We start from the raw sequence: 27282 nt of genomic DNA, 5'->3' as shown, positions 1-27282 counted from the left end.
AAGCCAAGCCAGAAAGTCCAGTTCACAAGTGTACAATGTACCAGGACTTACATAAACCATTGCACTCTGTTCTTCAAATCAACTTGTTTAATCAGTAGTGAAGGCCACACAATAACAGCACAGCATTTTTATTCTAACATGCAGCATTTTTATGAACTCTGAACGTTTAAAGGTAATGTCAAACTATTTTATCTTTTAAATGCTAGCCTGTCTAAATGGTTTTTAAACTACTTATATGTCAATAAGCGATATCTCCTCCTTTGGATGGCATCCTTGGGTTGAGAGAGATAGTGAATGGACTAATATCTCAGCCTTGTGTTTTAAATATAAAGTATTGTTGTCAGATAATTAAGAGTAGAATGGGAAAACAATGTGGAGAGCACTTGAATATGTGTACTTGGAAGGAGTGAGTGATTCTTAGAACATTACCTATGTGTACTTGGAAGGTGTGAGTGATTCTTAGAACATTACCTGGTACAGTGTAGACAATTATTTACTAAATTAATATATAAAAATGTGTGTGTGTATGTACAATTGTGTGCACATGTTATAGTGATAACAACTGTTTATCTGTCTTATTGGCCAAACTCTATCCTCTATCTTATAAGCCATGTTCAGTGTTTGATACATAACACATGTTCTTGAAATATATGTTGAACTAGTAAGCCACAATTTGAATAAATCAGTTAAAGTCCTTCATTTTTTTGGTTTTTCTTTTTTGGTTTGTTTTTGTCTAAACGTAAGAACATAGTTGACCTATAAGTGGTTCACAGAGATACTGAAACTTCTTTATTGGAATAGCTGGCAATCAATAGGCACAGGGTTGTTTTGTTTTGTTTTTCTAATGCCTGGCAGGCATAATTAGCATTTATCAGCAACAATATTCCAAGAGAGATAAATATCCAGAAATCCCAAGAACAGGCCAATAGAATGAAAAATTGTCCTGCCCAAGGTATCTAGTGATATCTAGGTATCTACAATGATATGATTTAAAGTAAAGGATATTTTTTAATTGTCTGTTGTGACTCTCAAGCTAACATTAGCTGAAAGGGCTCTGGTTCTTCTTCCTGTTAGCCTTAAGGAATGTCCCTGGCTTCACGCTCAGATCCCACATGTAAAATGTAGGAATAGAGCAGCCAAGTGCTCTGGGCTGAACTCTGAACTAGGTCCCTGCTCTTAATACCAGTTCCAGCTCATGTAGTCTGGGAAATGGAATGGAACCCAGTAGTTTATCTTGGCCCCTACTGCCAAGCCCCAACCAAGACAAGAAATCTCCTAAATCACATTAAAATTTTTCTCATTCCACAGAGCTCTTGCTAAGGAAGGCTCTGATGATGGGTTGCTATCCTGATGACATCCATCTCTGTCACCTCAGAAACAATTATGAACGCTTTAGGTGGGAACTCAGAGTTGCAAGTTCCCTTATGGGTCTTGATCATGGGGTAACATTTGCAATGTGAGGACAAGTAGCCTTACCCAGTGGCAAAGGACAGCGGGTGACAGAAGCCCACAGGCCCTGTGGTTGGAGCCAGCTCTCAACTCGGTATTGCTCAACAGTGAACTCAGTGATCAAAAATCACAGTGAATCACAGCCAGACCTTGTCTGAGACACGTGTTCAAATTTGCACTATCTTGTTAGCTCCAGAATAAATGCGTAGTCTTATCATCTAAGTTCTAGAACATTTTGTTTTATTTTACGCAGTGAAAGTATTTTGTTCATGTTTGATGCTGTTGGTTTATCGGACTGTTGTTTCATCTTGGCTCTTTCATCTAGACTCATACATGGACCCCCTGCTCAACAGAGTAAAGGATATTAACAACTTAGTGTATACATGCGGCCATATTTTTCTCTTTAATATAAGTTTATTTTAGATTGTATGAGTGTGCCTATATGTGCTTGCATTCATATTGAAAATAATTTTTAAATAACTGTACATTTTTCTAGTTAAAATGTAATAGCCTTTGTACATGTTGTGTCTGCTTTCCGTGTGACATAAGATTTCTCTAAACCATCTATTACAACTGTGATAGCTACATTATAGCTTCTTAGTACCCACAGACTATCTTCTGGGAATTAAGTAATTTATTCATTTCTCTATCAGTAAGCATTTGTCAAAGACAGACAAAACGTCAAAAATGTCAACATAAAAGAGACTCATTATATGCAATGACACCAACATAAGGATTTCAGGGGATTTATCAGCAGGGACTTCAGGATGGCACTTTTCAAAGAAGAACTGCCAGAAAGGAAAAAACTAAACTAAAAGTATCATAACTGTCCAAAGAAATAAAAGACAGGTAAAGACATTTTCAATGCCAGTAAAAACTGAGAGAGCCTATCCTTAGGCCTATCTTATTTTTAAAAATGCAGGGAGAACTTTCCAGTTTAAACAAAAAGCTCAGAAACAATGTGGAATTATAAAACTCCCTGATAAATATGAATAAGTATAAAATTTAAAACATAAGAGTACGGCTTGGGAGACAGCTCAGTTGGTAACATGTTTGCCTTGTAAGCATAAGGACCTGAGTTGAGTACCTAGAACTTGTATAAAAAACAATCTAGGCAGGTCATAATGTGTGGGAAATGGAGACAGAAAGATGTTTAGGGCTTGCTGGCCACAGCATAGTCTATTCAGTGAGCTCCAAACCACTGAGAGAGCCTTTCTTAAAAAGAGATAGATAGTGTTTCTGACATCCAAAGTTGTCCCCTTTATACCCACACATGTACACAGACAGACAGACACACACACACACACACACACACACACACACACACACACACACACACACGCATGCATGTGTGCACCAATAAAGTTTAATGATGTGCAACTCTAACTTGTTATGTCTCAATAAAGTTTGAAGGAAAAGGAGTCTGTGCTTCTGTCTTAGGAGGAGGTATAGAGAGATTGACAGGATTGGAGACATGACCTTCTTGATCTATCAACAGAGGCCCACTTGACAATTGTTTCTAGTAGTGTGAACACTGGTATCAGCAGCACTTGTGACCTGCAGGAGAATCCAAGAGACGAGCCAGCTCCCTTGCCTTCATTCTCTCTAGAGCATCAGCGTCACCTGTTATTGCATAAACATAAACCAAGTTGTCTTAGAGAAAGACACTGTGTCGCCATCAACCACATAACAGCACAGCATTTGGCATCACTTGGTAGGAAAAATAAGCAGAATGATGAGACACAGCTAGCATTCCAAAGTCACAGGCACAGTGCATTGTGCAATTCAGACAAAGTTATTTAAATATATTTAGACAAGCCATTTCAACCGATAAGATGTGTGAATCTCTACCTAATTAATCTCCTTTTGGAAGCAAGTGCTTTCTTTAAAAATCAAGTGTGTTAACAAATGGTCATTATTCTACATTCAGTTACTTTTAAACATGACCTAACACTGTCCATATGTCTGTTTTTCCACTCAGACCAGTCACTGTACAAGTTCACTGTTTAAAGTATAGTTATTTCCTCTTGTTCTAGACTGTGAGGCATTTTGTGAACATACCCACACTGCGATGGCTCTTTTAGAAAGTACATATTCAGCAAATTAAGTCTCAATTTTGCAGAAATATAAATATTTGAATAGAAACGACAACTAAAGATATATGCATTAGATTACTCACAGAAAATAAAGCTTGTAAAATTACTTTTTAAAAAGGCTTCTGTTGAAGTTAGGTGCCTAACTGAGTTTCATAAATGCTTTTAAGTGCAAGCTTAATCTTCACTGCTTTCTGAAGAGCTGAGTTTGACTCTGTTGACTCTGTTGACTTCTTGGCCCCTTATGTAGAACACTTTCCCATGGCTCTGACCATATGTCCCTATCCTACTTTGACCAAGTGGCAGGCAGTTTCAGATGCTGAGACCTATGTCTGTAAGTAGGCGGAGAGCTTGACTGGTGGAGATGATAGCTTAGTGAAGGTCTTGAAGAATGGGCATAGTCTCCTCTCAGGTCTTTGCTTGACTGGAAGTCTCATCCCTTCTGAGCAGATAGAGTACAGTGGACACTTCTCGCACTGGAGGCCCATGAAGAGGGTAAAGTGCAATGGCAAGAGACATACTCACTTCCAAACTCTTCCCTGTGGAATTCCTTTAAAATACAATTGCAAGCTCTGACTTTAAATCTGCTGAGGAAGGTCTCACAGAAGACCCACAATGCCCTCAGCAAGATTCAATTTTTCTAAAGCCCATGACCAGGTCTGACCTACTTGCTACTAGTATGTCAAGGATTTTTTTCATATCATAGAAAAGCTATCTTCACTGCTGGTCTATCTCCAATCCAATTATGATTAATTTTCCATAGAGTTTGGAAGGTTATCACAGGCTACCTCAAAAGACCTACAAATAAGGAAAGTAAGGTAAACTTTGGAATTATACATAAGGAAACGGAATCGAGAACCATAGCAACTTGGAGAAATTGCTGCCTCCCAGGCAAGGACCTAGGGGTGAAACTGGAGGTTGCTAACAGGAAAGCAGGTCTGAGTGACCAGAAAGGTGGCCCCAGAGACCCACATATCACAGGAGCTGGGGTGTGTACTCACTTGCTACAGGATCAAGGATTATCCCTTTAAGAGAAGCTCCTCCCTATTCCAATAACACACTCCCCAACTTACCATCAGGTGCCCAGCATTTTCTCTTTCAGACTCCCCAGAAGACTCGGGGCTTAAACACACAGAAGAAAGGAAGACAAGGAAAAGGTAGAAAAAGAAAGCTGTTGCAATGGGCTAGGGGTAGGGGAGTCTGGGAGGTGAATGGAAAAGGAGTGAGGAGGAGGGTCTGGTGGGTAAATGGAGTTGGGTGGTTCTTCATTCACTGTGGCTAGAATGAATATGGCATGCCATTCAGGAAGTTGCCTGGTTTTTATTTTTCCTGGGTGTCCTAAAATAGGATTCTCATCATCTAGATATTTTGTTTGTTTGCAGAGTTATGGACTTTTACTCAAAAAGAAAAATAGAGAAGTAGAGGTAGAATCTAAGGATAGGAAAAGATTAGGAAGCATGATTTTCTTGGAAGAGAATGGAGTTGAGAATGGATAATAATGGGAAGATATTGTTTAAAGGCAATGGTGACTTTTGTTGAGGAAGGAAAAGGACAGACTATCTGACATATTGAGATGTAGGTGTTCCCAGTCTTATGTCAAGTAATATAGACATAGGCATACATGTATGTTGTATGTATATGTGTGTATGCATGTATGTATGTGCAAGTATGCATGTGTATAAGTGTATGTATATCTGTGTGTTTCATATATAAAGATTCAAGTACCCACATCAAAACCAATGATGTGGTTAGGCTTATGAGGGTTGCATCTGTATTGAATACACACATGGTTTTTTTCCTTCTTGATATTATTTAAGTGATATAGCAAAACAAGTATTTCCAATGAATTGGTAATATCATAAATTACAAGTAATCCAGAGATGAATTGAAGGATACAGGAGGATTCCATAGGTTAAACCAAAATCCTAGGCCGTTTATTGAAGGAATCTGAGCATCTGCAGATGGTCATGAAACTAACCCTCTCACACAAAGAGACCATCATACATCTACACATAGATCTTGGTTTGCTTTATTCACATATAAACATTTTTGTGGAGCTTTGTGTGTCTATAACATAGCTGTGAATGTGTGGTGTGGGTGAATGTTTATGAAGCTTAGTTGTGAATCTCTTAATTTGGGGAGCTGACTGAAAAGAAAATGCTTAATACATTTTGCTTTCACATGCTTGTGCACGTGTGGATGTGCCATCCTCTCTCCCAATACTCACATGTGTGCACGCACATACACACACACACACACACACACACACACACACACACACACACACACACACACAAACTTGTTTAAAAGTTAAACAAACTTAAAATGTGAGGTTACCAAAGATCACAAGTCTCAAGGTGACTTTTTTTAGCTGCTTACTTGCCAAGAACCAGAAAGCACTTTGATGACTAACAGAAGTTCTGAAGTACTTTGGATAGGCTTTCATGCACGCCAAAACAAAATTTCCCATTAAACCAAAAACAAACACCAAAGTAAGGTCTCAGAAACGCTGCTGGAAATGACCTCTGCCTCACTCCACAGGAACCCATGAAGAGGAGGGTGGCTATCGTCGGAGCTGGTGTCAGTGGCCTGGCCTCCATCCGGAGCTGTCTGGAGGAGGGGCTGGAGCCCACCTGCTTTGAGAGGAGCGATGATGTTGGAGGCCTGTGGAAATTCTCAGTGAGTGTGGCATCTGTGCAACAGGCAGGGAAGTGGAGGAGGAGGCCCCAGGCCTGCCTAGGTGACAGTTGTGATTCCTAGCAGGATTGGATCCCAAAAAACACAAGCGAGGAAGCAGGTCAGAAATAACCTCCTTTCAATTTAGCAGAAAACCAGTTACCTTAGAGAGTTTGTTTATTTTCAGAATTCGCCTCTGATAAATCACAAGTAAGAGTCACTTGGAGATTAAAAATCCATAGTCAAATACTAGGTATTTGTATATAATATAAATACATGTCTTCCTTGTTTAAAATCCAACAGGTAGGTCTTGGAGATGGCTCAGTGAGTAAAGTGTTTGGCCCCACAAGCATGAGGATCTGAGTTTGGATCCCCAGAAAATACATAAAAGTCAGGGTGCAGTGGTGTACACCTATGATCCCATATAGTGAGGCAAAGCTATACCCATACATATGGCTACCAGACAGCCAGTCTAGCCAAATCAGTGAGCTCATGCTCAGTGAGGGACTGTACCTCAAAAAAGGAGGAAAGGGATTGAGGAAGACTTCAACTTCTGGCCTCAGCACGCTCTTGAACATGTATACATTTGTCACACAAAATAAATAAATAATGTGTAGTGGGAAAGTTTCTCCAATCCCACCAGGACCCCGCAGTCCTGTGGCCTGCTTATAAAATAATCAATCACTCATAAGCTTATATTAATTTTAACTGCTTGGTCATTAGCTCAGGCTTATTACTGACTAGTTCTTACACTTAAATTAACCCATAATTCTTATCTATGTTTGGCCACATGGCTTGATACCTTTTCTCAGTTCTGCCTTGTCATTTTGCTTCCTCTGTGTCTGGCTGGTGACTCCTGACTCAGCCTTCCTCTTCCCAGAATTCTCCTCTCTGCTTGTTCCGCTTATACTTCCTGCCTCACTACTGGCCAATCAGCATTTTATTTATCAACCAATCAGAGCAACACATATTCACAGCATACAGAATGACATCTTGCAGCATAAATGTTTCAAATGTGAGGTTACAAAAGGTCATGTTAGTAATTTAGACCACAAATTTCAATTTCTCAGATAGATTTGGTCAAGAATCAATTAGCTACAAATGTATTAGGTTATTTCTATGCGCTATATACTGTTCCACTGGTCAAGGTGTCTGTTTTTATGCCACTACCATGCTGTTTTGGTTTCTGTAGCTTTGTGGTATATTTCAGAGTCAGGTAATGTGATTACTTCCAGCTTTTGGTTTTTTCTTTGTTTCTTTAGTACTGCTTTGGTTTGGTTTGGTTCAAGTAAATTGTATCTATTTGGAGTCTTCTGTCTTCCAGAGGAATTCCAGGACATTTTTCACTAGTTTTGTGAAGAACATCATTGGTATGTTGATAGATTGAATAATAATCTGCATTGAATCTATAAATAACTAGGGTACTATGTACATAGTAACATCAATTCTTTCCATCTATGAACATCAGAGTTATCTCCATTTGGTGAGGTCTTCCTTAATTTCTTTCATCAGAGTTTTACAATTTTCATTGAAAAGTCTTTTACTTCCCTGGTTAAACTTATTCCTTTGTAGTCGTGTTTTTGTTTTGTTTTGTTTTGTTTTGAGAGGGGAGTTTGTTGCTTTGTTGTTGTTGTCATTGTTTTGTTCTTTGTTTGTTTTTTTTGTTTGAAACAGAGTCTCAGCATAGCCCTGGCCCTAGGTATCTGGAAACTCTCTCTGTAGACCAGGATGGACTCAAATGCACAGAGATCCACCTGTCTCTGCCTCCCAAATGCTGGGATTAGAAATGTACACCACTATGTCCAGCTCCTTTGTAGTTCTGTACAAGTTGTGAATGAGATTCCTTTTACAATCTCTTCCTCTTTAATCTTATTAGAAAAAGAAATGATAATCTCTTTGGTAAATGGTACTGGAAAAACAGGAAATTCACAAATAGATTATTAAACTTGACCCCCTATACCTCTCACGCATATAAAAGTAAAGCAAAAATGGCTTTAAAAACTTGAATGTAAGATCCAGAACTACATAATTACTAGAAGACATTTCAAGACATTAATACAGGCAAAGAGAAAATGGATATGGCCCCAGCAGCACAAGATATGATAGGTGAATGGATGAAGTAAGTGTGGCACATAGTCTGAATGGAATAGTGCTTGACCTTAAAAAGAATACCATCCCATTATTTTCAGCAAAACAGTTGAAAATGGAAGTCATTGTGTTAAATTAACAAAATGTGTTCTTAAATAATTGAATGTGTAGTAGCGAGTACTAAAGGCTGGGAAAGGAGAGAGAGGAAGCAGACACTGGAAGTTTAGATAGCAGTCACATACAAACAAGCAGATTGAAGTAATATGCTCTATATTATAGTTTCCAGTAACCAATTATGTGGTTTTGAATAACTATAAAAGAGTCACCCTAGCACTCCAAACACAACGTGATGACAAGGGGTAGAAAACTCGTTTCCTTAATCTGATCAACATGTATTGTACCTATTCATTGAAACATTGTGGCTCAAAATATGCACAATTATTCTGGGTTAGTCAGCATATTTTTAATGATTGAAAAGATATAATTTCTAAATACTCTGGTTTAAGCACTATGCAATGCCTACATGTATATGATTTTTATATGATAGCCTACAAGGTAATACAATTAAAGTAGTAATGTTGGGAGTGTGGGAGGGCACTGTGCTCTCTGGAGAAACACACTCCTGACAACGTGCCTTTATGGAGGACAAGACCATCTATTTACAATGACTATATACAATTAAAATGCTTATTTTAGAACACAAAACACTCAGTTTATTAACACAGGCAGAAAGTAGTTATATCTACTTTAAATTAAACAACTTAAATCACACATAAAATCTCTCCATTCCTGTTTCCTCCAACATATTTTGCATTACTAATACAAATACTAATTTTTTATACATTGTGTACTCGTTAACAAGTCTTGGCTTTTCCACTAATTGTTGCTATACACATTGCTAAATAGAACCTACTTAGTCTGTGTAATGTTACTTGTTTTTAAAGAAATTTATTTTAAAACACTTCTTTAGTATTTATGTAAGCCTGCTATTTACTAACAATGAAAGTAAAACAGCACACTAAGTAATAGCAATAGTAATGTAAAAAATGAGATGCTGGGAATGTGAGTAAGTGGTAGAGTTTACAAATTAATACAATTCAGCGTTCATTCAGAAGCCTTAGGTTGAATTCCCAGCACCACAAAACCGGGCATAGTGGCTCTCACCTCTAATCTCAGCACTCAGGAGGTGGAAGCAAGAGCATCTGGAAGCTCAAGACTGTTCTCAGATACACAGCAAGTTTCAGGCCAGCTTAGAATACATAGAGTCAAGAGGAGGGCAGGAAAGGGCAGGAGAGGGGAGAGGAGAAGGCAGGAGCGGGCAGGGGAAGGGATTTAAAAAAAGCAATTTAGAAGATAAAAACTAATGAGACAGCTGCAAAGGGCAGTATAGGACACATTTTCAAGTTCATTTGATGTTTTATCACTAACTATCCATTTATCCCAAGTAGCCTATCAGCAGATGCTACCCATTGGGTTCTTATTCCATCCCTGATTCAAAGCCAGACTGATGTACTGCCCTCTCACTGCTGACCCACAGAATAGATAAACTACTTTGACCAGGCCACAGTTTTAGCTAAAATTTCTGTTCCCCAGCAGCCCTCCCCCAAACAATTAATTCGTAAGTTGCATTGATTTACAAGAAGTTTAATAAAGGCTCTTTTTCTATACACAACCATTTTATTAATTTTTATTTATGATTTGAAAATTGTATGCATGTATTCAGTGTATCTTGATCATATGTGCCTCATATCCACCCCCAGTTCCTCACTCCAATTCCCCCTTCCCCATTCCCAGACACATTGCCTTCTCAACTTCATTCTTTGTGTGTGTGTGTTTTGTGTGTGTGTGTGTGTGTGTGTGTGTGTGTGTAATTCACTGAGTTCAGTTAGTGCTGCCTATCTGCTCATGGGTGTGGGTCATCCACAGGGGCTTGAGTAATCTACCAGTAGCCAAATCCGATAAGAAAGGTAATTCTAGCCTGCATGGGTCTGCTCTAGATCCTCTACATACATGTTATGGTTGTTAGCTTGGCATTTCTGTGGGGCTCCTAACAGTGGGAATAGGGCTATCTCTGACCCTAAGTCTGCTCTTGGGACCCTTTTCTTCCTACTGGGTTGCCTCACCCAGCCTTGATATGAGGATTTGTGCCTAGACTTAGTGTGTCTTGTTTGCTGCATTCAGTTGATAGACCTGGAAGACCTTTTCTGAAGGAAACAGAGGAGGAGTGGATCTGAGAGGAGTGGGGAGGTTACTGGGAAGAGTAGAGTGGGGGGAGTGAAGTCGGGATGGGTTGAGAACAAAAAGAAAGAAGGAAAGAGAGAGAGAGGGAGGAGGGAGGGAGGGACGGAGGGAGGGAGAGAGAAAAAAGAGAGAGAGAGAGAAAGGAAGGAGGAAAGAAAGAGTTCCTTCTTCCTCCCAGCAGCCATTAACTGCCAATAGTTCCTCACCTTGGATTGGGACCGCAGAAGCCCCTTCCCCAATCCATGTTTGAATTTTTTTTAATTTTATTTTATTTTATTTTATTTTACAATACAATTCAGTTCTACATATCAGCCACGGATTCTTTTGTTCTCCCCCCTCCCGCCCCCCTCCCCTTCCCCCCAGCCTACCCCCTATTCCCACCTCCTCCAGGGCAAAGCCTCCCCCGAGGACTGAGATCAACCTGGTAGACTCAGTCCAGGCAGGTCCAGTCCATGTTTGAATTTTTAACTGGCTTGACCTTGTACAGGTCCCACGTAGGCAACAACACCTGCTGTGAGTTCAACAGCAGCATGTGTGCAACAGTCATGTCCTGTCCAGAGGGCATCTTTTCACAACACCCTTCTCCATGCCCTGATGTTCTTTCTACCCTTTCTTCTACAACATTCCCTGAGCCTTGAAGAGAGGGGTCTATACAGATGTCCCACCTACAGCTGGATTCTTTTACTTGTGCTACCATGCTGGTGCTCAAAACATTTCAGATTTGGGATTTTCAGGTTGAGAGGCTCTATGTGAATTAATATATCCTTTATTTTTTCCCTCTTCCCTCCTAGCAATATCATTTCTATCAAGCTTTCTAAATTCACTGGAAGCTACAAATCCCTTCAACGCCTCAAAAATCTCATGCAGACTACCCATGTGCATGAGTCACATGAACAGCAGAAAACTCGGGTCCCGTTTCAAAGTCACATTCCTTTTTGAAACAAACAAAACAGCTAATTTGTCCCTTGACAATAAACAAACTTCAGTCATGCTAGTGATAGTGATTGGCATGACCTAATATTCCAATGTTTACTAAAAGGTCATAACCCGGGCACCCATCAGCTTTGAGTTACATGACACCTATTGAGAACTTTCTAATGATCTACATGTTTCTCTACAAACTCACAGCCATCCATAGAGATCTGCAATTTAATCTTTCATCACAAAACTTAAGGTCCAATCCAGACAGCTTACTGATTTCTTGTTTATGGAGGTGCTGAGAAAGACAGATATTTCATCTAGACCTATAGAGCACTCACAACATACCTTGGTGGTTTTAGAGATCCAAGCAAAGTTTCAGCTCTTTTATCATGGTCTTTACAGTATTTTTTCTTTTAATTTAATGCCTTGGGCTGAGGATCTAGCTCATTCAGTAAAGTGCTTATTTTGCAAGTGTGAGGCATCTGAGTTCAAGCCTCAGCACCCAGGTTTGTAATCCGAACACTGTGAGGCAGAGGCAGAAGGATTCCTAAAGCTTTCTTACAAGCCAGCCTAGCCTTATCAGTGAGTGGATGGCTCTTAAGGAACATACACATGAGGTTGACCTACACACACCTACAGAGGATAGGGGACACATTTGCACTTGGATACACAGGTATACACCACCCATAAACAAGCATATATATTTTTTATTTAGTGTCTTTAGTTCACCTCACACATACATTGAGGCACCAGCTGCAACAAACAGGTTCTAAGGTGTACTCCTGCATAGGATCTACTTTGGTGGTCATTACCCTCTACCAGTTTTATTCTACACTGTTACTTGAAAGACGTTTGAAACTCCAGGCCAACTAAAACAAAGTCTACAGTAGTTGAATCTAAGTCTGGATTGCTGTGATATTTTGTTTGTTTGTTTGTTTGTTTGTTTGGGGCTGTTTTGTTGGTGGTGGTGGTGCTGCTGCTGGGCATGTGTGCATGCATGCAAGCGTGTGTGTGTGTGTGTGTGTGTGTGTGTGTGTGTATGTGTGTGTGTGTGTGTGTGTGTGTGTGTGTGAGAGAGAGAGAGAGAGAGAGAGAGAGAGAGAGAGAGAGAGAGAGAGAGAGAGAGAGAGAGAGAGTTTACCAGTGTATGGCTACAGATGAGAACCAGAACACAATGTCCTGATCTGCTCTTTGCTAAGTCTTTTTTCTTCAATGTTCCTTTCTTCTTTCATCATCACTTAGTACCTCCTTTAGAAATTTTAGCACAATTCTGTAACTTCCCCATTACATAGGGAACCCTGCTGAAGAGAGGGGGATGGATTGTAGGAGCCAGAGGGGTCAAGGACATCACAAGAAAACCAATAGAAACAACTAACCTGGCTCATAAGAATTCACAGAGTCTGAACCAAGCCCTAAATATATAAATATATAGGTGACTTAAGCCCTCTAAATATATATGACAATTGTGTAGCTTGGTCTACTTGTGGGACTCCTAACAATGGGAGCAGCAGTTGTCCCTAATGCTTTGGCTGGCTCTTGGGAACCTATTCCTCTTACTGGATCACCTTGCCCAGCCTTAATACAAGGGGAAGTGTTTAGTCTTACCACAACTTGACATGCCATGCTTTGTTGATATCCATGGGAGGCCTGTCCCTTTCTGAACAGAAATAGAAGAGGACGTGATTAAGGGTGAGCAGAGGGAAGGGAGGAGGGAATGAGAGGAGAGGAGGGAGAGGAAATTGTGATCAGGATGTAAAATAAATTAATTAATTAAATTTAAAAAATATTACCAATGCAAACATTTCTATATTTCTAAAAGTTGAAACTCTGCTACCTACATAAATGTTCAGTGGGCAGGCAATGCTCATAAATTCAATATGCTTGGTTCAGAATAAGCAGTACAAATCTTACATTTAGTTTTGAGAGATTATGGTTTAAAATGCTCACATTTACAAATCTTATAGATAGCGCCAATCGCCTATCACTGTTTTTGCAAATCAAATTGACTGCTAGTTGCTCATGTTCATGAATTGGTGACACAGTAAAATCCTGTGGAGTTGAGCTATGAAAACAGCCATCACCATATGTTATATAAATAAAAATTCTAGTTGTGTATTTCTAAAAGGAAACAAAGAAGTTGTTTCCCTTAGAAAAGAAAATAGATTAAGTATGTGCTTCCACATTCTAAATCACCTTGGTAAATTATTTAGGGGAAGTTCATATTTACTTGTCATCTTATCAGATTCACTAGTGGGTAAAGGCCAGTTCAACTTACTATAATGACTTGGAACTGAATATAAACAAGAACTGTATACTCACATACCAATCTTCCCCCATCTGGAAATTTCATTCACAGGACCATACAGAAGAGGGCAGGGCTAGCATTTACCGATCAGTCTTCACCAACTCTTCCAAAGAAATGATGTGCTTTCCAGACTTCCCCTATCCTGATGACTTCCCCAACTTTATGCATAACAGCAAGCTCCAAGAATACATCGTTTCATTTGCCAAAGAAAAGAACCTTCTAAAATACATACAATTTGAGGTAAGGTGCTATCGGCCAAGCAGTGTCAGACAGAGCAATCAGGAAGTCCATGGCGGTGGCTCTGTTCCCGTCTTTCCCCAGGGTCCCATTCTTTCATCAATATTTTTAACAGTTTGCTTTCTCTAATTGTAGATTTGTGAACACTATTTTTCTCTCATGAATCTGTCAGAAATATGCAACTATATCACATATACTTTTAACATCAAAATGGCAACAACTTAGAAACCAGTAACAAAAAAACAGATACAAAATATCCATGGGTTTGTAAATTTACTTTCTAAATAATCCCTGTGTCCAAAAGAAGTTTAATGAAAAAAATACAAAACATTTAGAATTAGATATTAGTTAGACTTTTTGTGGAAAGCATAGAAAGCCATACTTTTGTGAGACCATAAATGTAACCATTTGCAGTAAACAATGAAAAATATTTAAAAACAAGCCAAAGAAGAACACACACACACACACACACACACACACACACACACACACACACATATATATATATATATATATATATACATATATACATACATACACAATCTAATGTTCTTATTTCTTCTGAGGGACTTTTGAATTCCTTACGAATTCAAAATCCTTACTAATTAAATGATTTTATTAAGACCAATCTACTATTAGCATATTAAAGAAGGCTTTCTCTCTGCATTCCTTAGACATTTGTAACCAGTATAAATAAATGTCCTGATTTCTCAACTACTGGCAAATGGGAAGTTACCACTGAAAAGAATGGTAAAAAAGAAACAGCTGTCTTTGATGCTGTAATGATTTGTTCTGGGCATCATGTGTACCCCCATCTACCAAAAGACTCCTTTCCAGGTAAGACTGAAATTGAGGAAGCCACCTACACATCTGTTGAGAATAAACATCTTAGTGATGTCTATTTTAGTCTACTTTCTCATGCAAGTAACAGAATACCTGGCGATTAAGACATTGTAGAGAAAAGAGATTTGGCCCATAATTACAGGCACTGGCAAGTCTAAGCAGCCTGGTGCTAGCCTTCTAGCAAGGACATCCCCCCCCACCCTGCCCAAGTTGCATCACAGCATGGTAAAGAAATGGAAAAAGAACTAGCCCTGTCCAGCAGCTGAGGATTACAAAGTGAGAAGGGTGACTGGAGGGATTCAACAGGCAGGCTTGCTCTTTTTAGAACTAAAAGTTACTGCTCTATGTAACTATGCTCACTCCACCCTCCTTTCCAAGGGTGGTGTCCTCAAAGACCAACTTACTTCCCAGTTGCCACCACCTCTTGAAGGTTTATATCCACACCTCAGTACCACTGCAGTGGGGGCCAAGCTGGCAGCACATGTACCTCTGGGGAATAGACTCAAGCCATCCCCAAACTGCATTAACGTCTTTTTAATTAAACTACAAACAGACAGATTAAAATACGTTTCTGTTATATATAATTTATTAAGACTATTAAATTTTCTTATTTGATGACCACTAAATATTTTATTTTATTGTTTTCTTTTAATAGAAATCAAATTGATTCATATATTTCTCACGTTTCACTCAGGACTGAACCGTTTTAAAGGCAAATGCTTCCACAGCAGGGACTATAAGGAACCAGGGATGTGGAAGGGAAAACGAGCCCTGGTGATTGGCCTGGGGAACTCAGGCTGTGACATTGCTGCGGAACTCAGCCACACAGCTCAACAGGTACCGTATCCCCCACACTCCCCAGACAATCTGAAAGGAACAGAAACGGTTATTATCCTTTGCAAACCATTATGGAATGGGATGGCATGTGAAAACCAAGGGATATTTCACATACCTCAGCTTCCTAGGTAATAAGTGGGATTTGAAATCGCTTTATAGGTATCATTAGTGATGTTTCCTACCCAACAAGCTTCTTGAGACATTTGATAACTCATGTGTGTGTAATCACTTCCTCTAAAACTAGTTGACTTCAGGTTAAAGCTATGACTAAGACACCTAGATAAGTTGTTCTATTCTTCTGGGTTTCTGGTCTCCTCATCAATAAAACAGATAAAAACCAAACCAATTTAGAAATGAGAACATGACAGAGTTAAAACCTGATTTGGTCAATACTGACAGAAAGCTGCATATTCACCCATTCATGCATGCATTCAATCTCTGGTTATTTCTTGTTCTGGGCACTTGCCTAGTTATTGGAGAAAGAATGTTGAACTAAACAAACATAACCCTCACTCTTGAACTCCAAGATATTAACTAAGTAAATGCTCTAATGTGTAAACTATGATTGCGGGAAGTGCTAGCAAGAAAAACAAAGCCCAGGTTCTATGTGATTAATAGGGGTGACCTGCTCCCCACGTGGAGGGAAAGACCCCTGGAGATGATGACACACGCAGACAACCAGAAGTTGAGAAAAGCACAGTATCAGAAGAGGTCTCCAGGTAGAGTGTCTTGAAGTGAGAAACTTGGTGTCTCAAAAACTGACAAAAGGCCTCTTGGCTGCATCTCAGTGGGTCTGGGAAAGAAGGGTGTAAAGGGAGACTGAAAGGAGGATGGAGGGGAATGATGAAGATCCCCTTAGGGCGTGACTTTAAACAAATGTCACCTCCTCACTTTGAAAGATTCATTAAAGTTTGCTTTTCCAGAAGTCCAAAGGCAGGAATCTTATTTCCAGATGTCAGTCCTTCTGATGTCGTATACTCCTGATAAGGTCCCCGAGTATCCCAGTATGTTTCTAGTTTTACTCCATGATATTATTGTCAAGATGTATGATGATCGTGTCAGGACAAATGGCATAAAAATCTATTCCTATGCTTCTGTCCACACACTGCACTTGACAAGCAGGAGGCATGCAAAGAAATGAACCACATGACCTTCTTTCTTAAGAGGTCATAAAATCTAGTCAAAACACACACACACACACACACACACACACACACACACACAATGGCACACATAGACAATCTCAAGAGCTAAGCAGAATGCATGACAACAGTGTAAGAGCTAGCACTGGAATGAAAGATAAATGGATGAATCTGACACTAAATGCCTACAAGATTCCAGACTCGGAGGCAACACAACGGAGATGGTCCTAAGCCCATTTTTGAAAGAGAAATACAAAAAATATGTATAAATGTATACAGTTGCAGTGGTGGCAGAAGCTGTTCTTAGAAAGGGGAATGATAGCAAAGCATGAAGACAGGAATCAGTACTGTGTATTTGACAGCTACTGACTCGTCTTGCTGAAATAAAGGTTCTTAATATCAACAATGGATATAATCCATCAAGGTGCTTTAATGCTCCCGCATAAGTGAGTGCCTTCGACTGTAGGTAAAGAGTCATTGAATCTTACTTTTCCCATTGGGGAAAAAAGATAATTGAAGACAGAAATATCAGCAACTTCTTAGAAAGCTCAGAGGAACTTAAGATCAGAGCAGGAGAAAACAAGAGAAATGAAATTCAGAGCTTCAGATTCCAAGAGCAGAGCAGCTACAGGAACTGAGATAGGAAAGAAAGGTTGGAGTCCCAGTGAGTGATCTTCTCAAAGACTTCAATGCAGAGCTGAAAGAAATGGATTATTCATAAGTAAAAGTATATCGTTTAAGGTTTTCGAACTAAGAGCAATAGGATGAACCAGGGTGATAAGATATTTATGTCTGCATATGGAATGAATTGCAGGGAAGAAAACCAATTTCTGAAGCTCTCAAGGTACATTTCTTGTCTAGCTAGTTTCTTTCATAATGGCATTACATAATTTAAAAATAAAAGAAGAAATAAATAGAAGAAACCTAAAGACCTACTGTTAGGAATTAACGGAAGAGGAAGGAAAGGACATTTACTAATCACATTATATGTGAGGTGATGTCAGCCATATGGCACAGGTTATCATGCTGAATTGACCCTCATGAAAATCTGAAGTGGTAGATGATGTTCCTTTCTGGTTTAGAAGAAGGGAAACAAGATCAGTGAAGTTAAAGTAATCTTCCCTATGTCACATCGAGGTAGGAGGGCCAGGATTTGTGCCTATGGTGTCCTGATCACAATTTGCTTGCCTTGTTTTACACCAATGCCTATTTGGGGATCATAGCTGCTTCTCTGTAGCTATCAGTAGTTGGATAAGCACCCAGAGAAATATGATTGGAAGTCATACTGATGGTCACCTGTGCTAGGTAAGACATGACTGAAATAAGCTGGTTCCTGTCAACAGCAATAGGGTAGCCAACTTTTAGAAGCAGATTAGAGCGGAGGAAGCTTGTCTAAAAGTACTCTTGGAGTCAATGTCCCCAAGAAGGAAAGATAGCTTCTTTTTGCCTTATTCTTAAGCTTTGATGGGCTTATGGATATGAACCAAGCTCAAACGAGGGTCCTACATGGACCAATCAGTGAATACAGAAAACCCAGAAAGGAAATAAGACCTGAGTGGAGCTCATTTCTTTAGTCAAAACAATTATCTTTAGGAGGTCTGGCAGCTGATGGATTCCTACTTCCTCCTGGTAAAAGAAAACAACAAAACAAATAAAGAACAAAACTAAAAACCCAAGAGCAAGAGTAACAAGCCCATTCCCATAGGGAGATATAGAGGGCATCTTACAATATGCACTACATTTAGCATTTGTATTTTTAAGGTCGTCATCAGCTCCAGAAGTGGATCTTGGGTGATGAGCCGGGTCTGGGATGATGGCTACCCCTGGGATATGTTGGTGATCACTCGATTTCAAACTTTCCTCAAGAACAACTTACCCACAGCCATCTCTGACTGGTGGTACATGAGGCAGATGAATGCAAGATTCAAGCACGAAAACTATGGCTTGATGCCTTTAAATGGGTAATGTGGACTGAAACACAATGTGCCTGCTAACATTTACTTCAGTGTCAACAACCCTTGATGTGTGTTGTAACCTCAAAACAAATCAAAAAATATTCATGAAGTAATCACACCTCCTGTATCAAAGGATAAAGAACTGCAAATATTGGGAATGATTTCCACATAACCTTCATACCAGATTTGTACATCTAGAAAGTTAGGTAATACTGAAGCAATTAGTTCCCATAGTAACAGTAACAAAAATAAACTTGTTTTAAGCACTTCATATATTACCAGAGTCTTACCTAGTCTCTCCTTTAGGCTCTGGCATATGACATACACCCGCACAAATATGGAGAGGGCTCTGTTTGTTCTCCTGCTTTTCTAAGAAAACTGAAGTACAATAGAATTAATAATGTTACCAAAGTCCCACATTCAGGAAGTAGAAGCAACCTTCCGTATAAACCCACATCTGCTGATTCAAGGTCCTTTGTTTTTTATCTATATAAAACTTTGTGACTTCACACTTAATGTCAAAGTGGAGTACTCTTTTCTCAACCCCTTCAAAGGATGCTCTCACTCGACCGGGTCTACATGAATCTGGCATTTCTTCAACATTGCATACAAATCCCAAACTTCTTACAAATTCATTAACTCGGCAAATACAAATGAAGTATTTACTGTGCCAGGTCCCAAGTAAGTGTTTGTGGATATATCAGGGTCTAGAACAGGCAGAATCCTGTCCTACTAGAGTACACTCTTAGTAGCCATAAACATACCATAACTGTTTAGTAGAAAGCTGTGTGTTAGAGAGAATACAACGCAGGCTAGGGGGATGAAAATGCCATAAAGACAGTTTTCAAGAGGGTCCTTGAATTGGGTTCAAACTCTAAGTTAAATTCTACGCCATCTCTTGAAGGAGGAGTGTAGATGCAGAAGGATAAAAGGGGGCTGAGCTCAGCAATCAGGTAGGGAAGAAAAGAGCAGCAGGGAGCACTGAGGGAAAATAGTCATGTTAGGAAAGGAACTAAGAAAAAGTAATGATCTTTGAAGACAGACAGTGTTTCAGGAGGGAAGATACAATTAACTAAGTCAAGAGTTACTACTAAGTTCAAGAAAATAACTGATCCTTCAGCTTTATTCTGATAGCCTTGGCAAATGCAGTCTCAGTGAGGCTAGGGTGCTTAACGACTGAGGGCATTGAGTTTAATACAACTGGCAGGTAGGAAGTGCAGTTGAATCTAGCACTTTTCCAACCAGAATGCCACCTAATCTCACTGTCTCAGTTTCTCCTCCTGCAGCTTCTTCTCTTGTCTTGGCCATACATAAACAGCCCTTTCCTTCCACGCTATTCAAGTTCATTGTCAACTTCTGAATAATCTGTATGCATAGAGATTTTACTAAGCAAAAATAAGGATCTCTTTTCAGATCCCCAGGGGCCAGTGCTTCAAACTGTTCTCCCCTTCTTCTAGCTTTCTCTAAGTTCCCAGGAGCATTTTCTTTGACTTCATGTGGCTCACATTTCACCACTCTATGAAAACGCAGGTGTGGCCCTCTCATGTTTTCCTTTCACCCTTTCAAGTCTGTCTTACCATGGCCAGTTTGGAAAATAAGAAGAGAAGTTAACACTGTTCGTGCTTTGTCTGTGCTACAGCCTACAAAATCCCTCGTATTATTCAGATCTCCCTGTGATCTAAGATAGATGACATTGTCATTCCAGAAGAGAAAAGTGAGATATGGGGAATTCAAGAGGACTGAATCTTCTCAGTTTCATGGGTAATAGGAAGTAATGAAAGACTTCAGATACCAGGTACATTAGAACTTTTCTGGACATAGACATGATAGCAACTTCTCCTACTTCCTACATGGCCTCATATAAGTTTTATTCTTCACATGCATTAGTGATATTCCATAGCTTTGAGAAAACTCGTTGATTATTTTGTTCCTACCTTCACAATTTGTATAAAGACTAAGACAAGAGGGGCATGTTACTGTTACAATGACCAGTCTCTTCTGTCCATACAGAACCCTCAGGAAAGAGCCTGTGTTCAATGATGAGCTCCCAGCCCGTATCCTGTGCGGCACTGTGTCCATCAAGCCTAACGTGAAGGAGTTCACAGAGACCTCTGCTGTCTTTGAGGATGGGACTGTGTTTGAGGACATTGACTGTGTCATCTTCGCAACAGGCTATGGTTATGCCTACCCCTTCCTGGATGACTCTATCATCAAAAGCAGAAACAATGAGGTCACCTTGTACAAAGGCATCTTCCCTCCTCAACTGGAGAAACCAACCATGGCAGTGATTGGCCTTGTCCAGTCCCTTGGTGCTGCCATCCCCACAACTGACCTGCAGGCACGCTGGGCTGCACAAGTAATAAAGGGTAAGTGTGTTAAAAAGTTCAACGATGGATACTAATGAGAGTACTTTTCAGAATATAAGTAATAATCCTAATTAAGAGACCTATCCAGTGTTGCAAATTTGTAACTCTATTTCCATTGGTGCTGCATTCTGTAAGCACTTTGAAGCATGTGGCACTAGGTTATCATATGAAATGGTATGATATTATTAGGAGATTTTTGCTGCTTATGATTCTTGGGAGCTGACAATTACCTGAGATCATTCAATAGACAAGAACTCCAAGAGTTCGCGGTCCTAACTGCATGACAACAGTATTAAATTGTGATTTCAAACTGAATAGAATTACATTACTTGAAAGGGTGATAGGGAAGGATAGTTCCAGGCCAATCTCCAGCCAGCCGCAGATATCTACAGCCAGGGAGAGCACAGACTCTGGAAAGGCAGTGGCTCTTCTGTGCTATTTTCTTCTCCGCAGTGTGTTAGTTAAGGACAAGCAGTGGTTGTTGACTTGAGACAGGAAGTACAAGATGTGAGAGGTGTTTAATCTCTGAGATACAAGAGTACATAGTATTCATATTTTCAAAAGGAAAAGGAAACAACAGACTTGATTAGGGTAAGGCATGGAAGGCCGCCAGCATTCTCTGGTAGCAGAGCTGAGATCAGAGTCACAGTAACAGATGAAAAATCAGAGTCACAGTAACGAATGAAGTATAGCTGTGAGCAGCCACAGATCATGAAAATACTTAGAGCCATAATTAAAGAAAAAACAGAGATGTCAGAGCATACTGAGCAAAGTTTAGTTGAACCTTAAGTTATGAAACTTCTCGATGGGGGAGTTTTAGCAAAGTGGGCTCCTTTCGAAGCCATAGCTAAAGCTTCTCGTCCTACCCTGACTTGCTGGGGCTTACAGAGTCTCCCTTTCCTGTTGAAGCTTAGAGTGGGTATACACGGCACTGTGCAGCCTGGGCTACCAGGCTGCTACCCATTTCAGTATGGTCCTACTCAGCCGTGACCTCCCTAGGTCTCCTTTGCCTCTACCTGCTCAGGCAGAGATTGGAGGTGGCCTCAGAGGCCTAAGTGACTCGGGCAAAGCAGCAGCACCTCAGGGAGACTGGACTTAAAGGGAGATCACTAACTCTCTGTGAGGACAAGAGTTGTAACTTTGGCTCTCAGAAAAGAAAATAAGGAAGGAAAGTAAAACAAAAAGGGGAACCAGGGAAGGAGTGCTTGATGCCAAGGCTGACAAACCTGGGCTCCATTCTGGGGACCCACATGGTAGAAGGATAAAACTGACAAAACTGACTTCCACAAGTTGTCCTCTGACCACCACACACACACACACACACACACACACACACACACACACACACATACACACACACACACACATACACACACACACACACACACACACACACACACACACACACACACACACCATGATTCCTGCGCATGTACGCATTCACAGACACAATGTAAATAAGTAGATTAATAACTTGTAAGAATAATCTTGAAAGAGGAATACAAAGTGGGCAATTGACAGGAAATTGATGGAAAAGGCAAATGCTTAGATTACAAGAAATGGGCTATTGAACAAACAACTTAGTTTGGGAGAATCAGAGCTACAGCTAAGGGCTGAGGATTGAGTTTAGTGACAAGTACTTGCCTAGTGAGCACAAAGCCCTGGATTTGGTTCCCAGCACCCAGAAAAGAAAAATCAGAACCCCAAGACAGAAGAGCCAGTTTCAAGCAAACTGATGGTAGGAGTGAGTTGGCTTATGAACACATTTCCCACCTCCCAGTCCCTTCACCTGCACCTGGATAAGACAGAGCCCAGGGGCTATAATGAGGCCATGTTGACAAAAGTTGCCCAATGATGCTTTAAGGGTTGCAAGAATGGTGAGTTCAACAAGTCACTGCAAAGGGTGAACAGTCATTTTTTTGAGATAAATTCTAATCTCATTCAAAAGTCATTCCAGCATTGCCAAAGAAATTGTCCTACAATATATTTTAGTCTGTGTTTCAGAGACCCATATTAGCTTATATGAGCCTAAAATCCTGAGGGAGCTTCAAATGGCATCTCGTCACCTGGCACTCCCCGTATCCTTGGTGAATCTGGACAGTCCATCATCTCAGTCACTTTTAACATCTCTTGTTTCTCCACCAAGAGAATTGGGGATTTACTAAGTTCTCTACTGTAGCTAGAGTTTTCCTGCCTGACCCACAGTCAGGACAAATCTCTGTCACCCGCCAGTCCCACAGCTGCTCAGACCCAACCAAGTAAACACAGAGACTTATATTGCTTACAAATTGTATGGCCGTGACAGGCTTCTTGCTAACTGTTCTTATATCTTAAATTAATCCATTTCTATAAATCTACACCTTGCCACGTGGCTTGTGGCTTACCAGCATCTTCACATGATGCTTGTCATGGTGGCAGCTGGCAGTGTCTCCTCCCACCTTCCTGTTCTCTCAGTTCTCCTCTATGTTAGTCCCACCTATACTTCCTGCCTGGCCACTGGCCAATCAGTGTTTTATTTACTGACCAATCAGAGCAACAGATTTGACATACAGACCATCCCACAGCACTCTACCTTATCTGCTGAAATCCCCTTCTCTGGCAAAGCAAGACTGAATTTCCTAAGGAGATTTTTTTTCTTGAATCTTGAAACAAAAATCAGAGCAGAGAGATGGTTCCATAAATAAAGTACTTATCATGAAGGCATGGCAGCCTGAGTCCAGATCCCCAACACCCATGTGAAAATTCCAGGTACGTCAGTGCCTGCCTGGACCCTAGTACTAGGGGCAGTGGGTGGATGCAGGAGGACGCCTGTGATTTGCTGGCTAGCTTGTCTAGCCAGCTGGTGAACTTCGGGTTCAAGAGTAGACCATATCTCAAAAGCTAATGTAGAGAGCTGTAGAGAAGGGTACTTGAGATTGACCTCTGACCTCTGCTCATTCTCTCTGTCTTTCTGTCTCTGTCTTTCTCTCTTTGTCTGTGCCTCTCTCTTTCTCTCTCTCTCTCATATCTCTCTATCTCTCTCTATCTACCTATCTATCTTACACACAACACACATACAGACATGTGCAAAAAGATATATACACATACTCCATATACACAAAAAATTCTGAAAAATAATTACAATTCACCTGCATTAGACTATAATTTATAGAAAATATTCTTTAAAATATGATTGAAAGTTTATGATATGGCTCTTCAATTAATATTAAGCATCTGATATCTTTAAGAACCAAGAGAAGAAGATAATTCCATACTAGACTTTTGTTATTGTGGCAAGTGTTCTGAGAAGAGTGGGAATCCTTCATCAGTCTGAAAACCATCACCTACGAATTTGCTCAAGACTTTGTTTTGTTGAACAGCAAAAAGTCAAAGGAAAATAGGACCAGTAAGAGGGCTCAGTGGGTAAAAGTGCTTGCCTCCAAAGCCTGATGCCCTGGATTTGATTCCTGGAACTTAGTAAAAGGACAGAAGTGACTCCAGAAAGTTGTCCTGTGACCCTCACACCAGTGCCATGGCATGAACGCATGTGCACACACACAGAAAAAAAATAAACACTTTTAAAAGTGAAAATATAACATGACTCATAATTCACTGAGAATGAAAAATACTGGGGTACCCCTACGCTGGATTCATGAAACAATCATTTTTGCCCTTTCTTCTTTTTCAGGAACATGCATTTTGCCTTCTGTAAAAGACATGATGGATGATATTGATGAGAAAATGGGGAAAAAACTCAAATGGTAAGAGCTTTATATTGTAGATTATATTGTAGATATATAATAATGTAGATCTAGGATTTGCAAAGAAAACCAGGATTTGTCAATATTTGAAACTGATTTCATCTTAAATGATCCTTCATGAAGTTAACAGAGTAAAAGCTATGTGCCACATTCTTCCATCCAAGAATCATTAGTGGAGATCTTCACGCCTGCCGTTGCGTTGGGTCCCACTCAGTGCAAGGTGCAGAGTGAGACTAAGGATCCTCGTTGTATTTTGTCCCTGTTTGCCCTGTCTTCTGCAGTACATCCCAGAAAAGACATGCAAAAGTAATGAACTCATAGTAACCCTGTTCTCTAGCCCAGAAATCTGTCACAAGGTAGATGATACTTCAAGTAGATGCTTTAAATGAAATTGACTCAGCAGCATGAGAATTAACCTAGAAAACTAGACTCCATTCCTGAACTGTCACTCATTAGCTCTGGGCTGCGAATGAAAAACTTCACTTGAGCAAGAGACAATTATCGATTTGCTCCCAGGGACACAAAAGTTCTCCACTGCTCTGTAGAGTTGGAGAATTTATTTCCAAATGAGATATGAAATATTCCCCCTCAATAACACAAGAGAACAGCTGCCCCTGATAGACGTGAGTTGCCTTCCCTCTTCTTGCTTCTGCGAAGCGTGGGTGTCACAGGAATCTCTCCTCTCCATCTCTAGGTTTGGCAACAGCGAGACCATCCAGACAGATTACATTGTTTACATGGATGAACTGGCCTCCTTTATTGGAGCAAAGCCCAACATCCCACAGCTGTTTCTCAAGGATCCCAGGTTGGCCATCCAAGTGTTCTTTGGCCCTTGCAGCCCCTACCAGTTCCGGTTGGAAGGTCCAGGGAAGTGGTCAGGAGCCAGGAATGCCATCCTAACCCAGTGGGACCGGTCACTGAAGCCTATGAAGACTCGTGTCGTTAGTGGTGTTCGGAAGCCTTGCTTATACTTTGATTTGCTCAGGCTCCTTGCGGTTCCTATTCTGCTCATAGCTATTTGCCTTGTGCTCATCTGATTGGGATTCCCTCTAGAATGTTGGGTAGTCACTGACAACAACCAGGCAGGAACTTTGCTATTTAAAAATTAAGATTCTCATACCTCTGCCTTTCCTGTTCAAGTTCATTTGGCAGGACATGAAGGCAGTAATTAGTAAGCAAGACAGTGTTTGCTCTGGCCTTTTAAGTAAGCCTCTTTCGGAATCATGCTGGTTTTCAGAGGTTGTAAGTCAGTTCTCTCTAAGTTTCACTAACACTTTGCAAGGAGAACTATGTTTTTATGTCCAACTTGAATCATTTTTTTTGAAACAATTGGAAGTGGTTCCTTTTCTCTTTTAAACAATGTTTGAAAGGTGTACTTCAAATACAAACAGTGAATAAAATAGAGCATTTAGAACATAATCTTCTCGGGCTGCCTCTATAAACTATTTGTGAGCCTGGGGGAGAGCTTGGCAACTACATTCTAATTTTATTTCATTACTAATGCTCCAAGCAGTCTTTCTTGCCCCCTAGCTAAGAAACACAGTATAGAAATCTGACCCACAATGGAGGTTAGCACAAATTAGCTCACTTCACTGATAAGAAAATCAGCCAAATAAGGAAAGAAACTCTCCAACATAGAGCAAATAAATCATCACAACAATAAGCAATATACACCTTTGAGTTGCTACAAAAGATGTTTTCAAAACTGGGTTTTCTTGGTGCCATGACATGAATATGGTAAGGGTTCTCTAGGGGACCTCAAGGTGTACTGCTGAGAAGTGATGGAAACTTCCAGAGGTAGAGTCCAACAGGGGATCCTTGGGTCATTCCATGCAGCAGGCCCTCAAGGGCTTTATAAGCCATTGGTTTCTTCTTTCTGGTCCTGGCTTGGTATGCGGTTATGTTAGCTAGTTCTCCCATGTGTTCCCACTCTTCTGTCTACCACAGTGTGACACCAGACACTCAGCCAATGCCAGTGTTTCGTGCTCTCACGCTAATCTGCCTCAGGTGTTTCATCACAGCAACAAAAATCGGGGACAGTTGTTATTCCAGAATGACGAGGCCAGCAGATCAGGAAATGATTGCCATTCAAAGGGCATCTCACTGTACACAGAGATTCCCTAGGGAAAGCCTTCGAAACTCAGAAAGATGAGATATTCAACAGCATTCTCCAAAAATCACTGATATAGTACAGAAGAAATAAAAATGTATCTTGACAGAAGCAAAACATATGCAATATAGCAATAGCAGCCCTATGTTACAAACTTATTATGGTAAATATCATAATGTGTAATGCTTGTACTCCAAGAAGTACTCAACATACTTCACACATAAAAATAATTATCGTCTATATGAATAAAAAATACAAAATCCTTCTGCTCTTTTTTTT

At 40.2% G+C, this 27282-nt stretch overlaps 1 protein-coding gene across 2 annotated transcripts; it reads left to right on the top strand.

Annotated features, from left to right (window-relative positions):
- Positions 1-27265, top strand: LOC128109890 (dimethylaniline monooxygenase [N-oxide-forming] 3). 2 transcript variants are annotated; one of them, XM_052737417.1, is made up of 10 exons: positions 1-172; positions 4622-4699; positions 6084-6221; positions 13825-14013; positions 14685-14847; positions 15548-15690; positions 18594-18793; positions 20798-21153; positions 24821-24893; positions 25588-27265. In XM_052737417.1, exons 3-10 carry the CDS (start codon positions 6090-6092, stop codon positions 25928-25930), a joined length of 1599 nt encoding a protein of 532 aa, XP_052593377.1. In that variant the 5' UTR covers positions 1-172; positions 4622-4699; positions 6084-6089; the 3' UTR covers positions 25931-27265. The 2 variants fall into 2 exon arrangements, with proteins under 2 accessions (XP_052593377.1, XP_052593376.1); XM_052737416.1 differs by lacking the exon at positions 4622-4699.
- Positions 27266-27282: the final 17 nt, after the last annotated feature.

This window comes from Peromyscus californicus, unplaced genomic scaffold (genome assembly GCF_007827085.1).
Source record: "Peromyscus californicus insignis strain IS unplaced genomic scaffold, ASM782708v3 Scaffold_14__1_contigs__length_90479793_seg_2, whole genome shotgun sequence".
NCBI lineage: Eukaryota > Metazoa > Chordata > Mammalia > Rodentia > Cricetidae > Peromyscus > Peromyscus californicus.
Note: the sequence above shows the minus strand (reverse complement) of the source record. Positions and strands in the feature narration are given on the sequence as shown.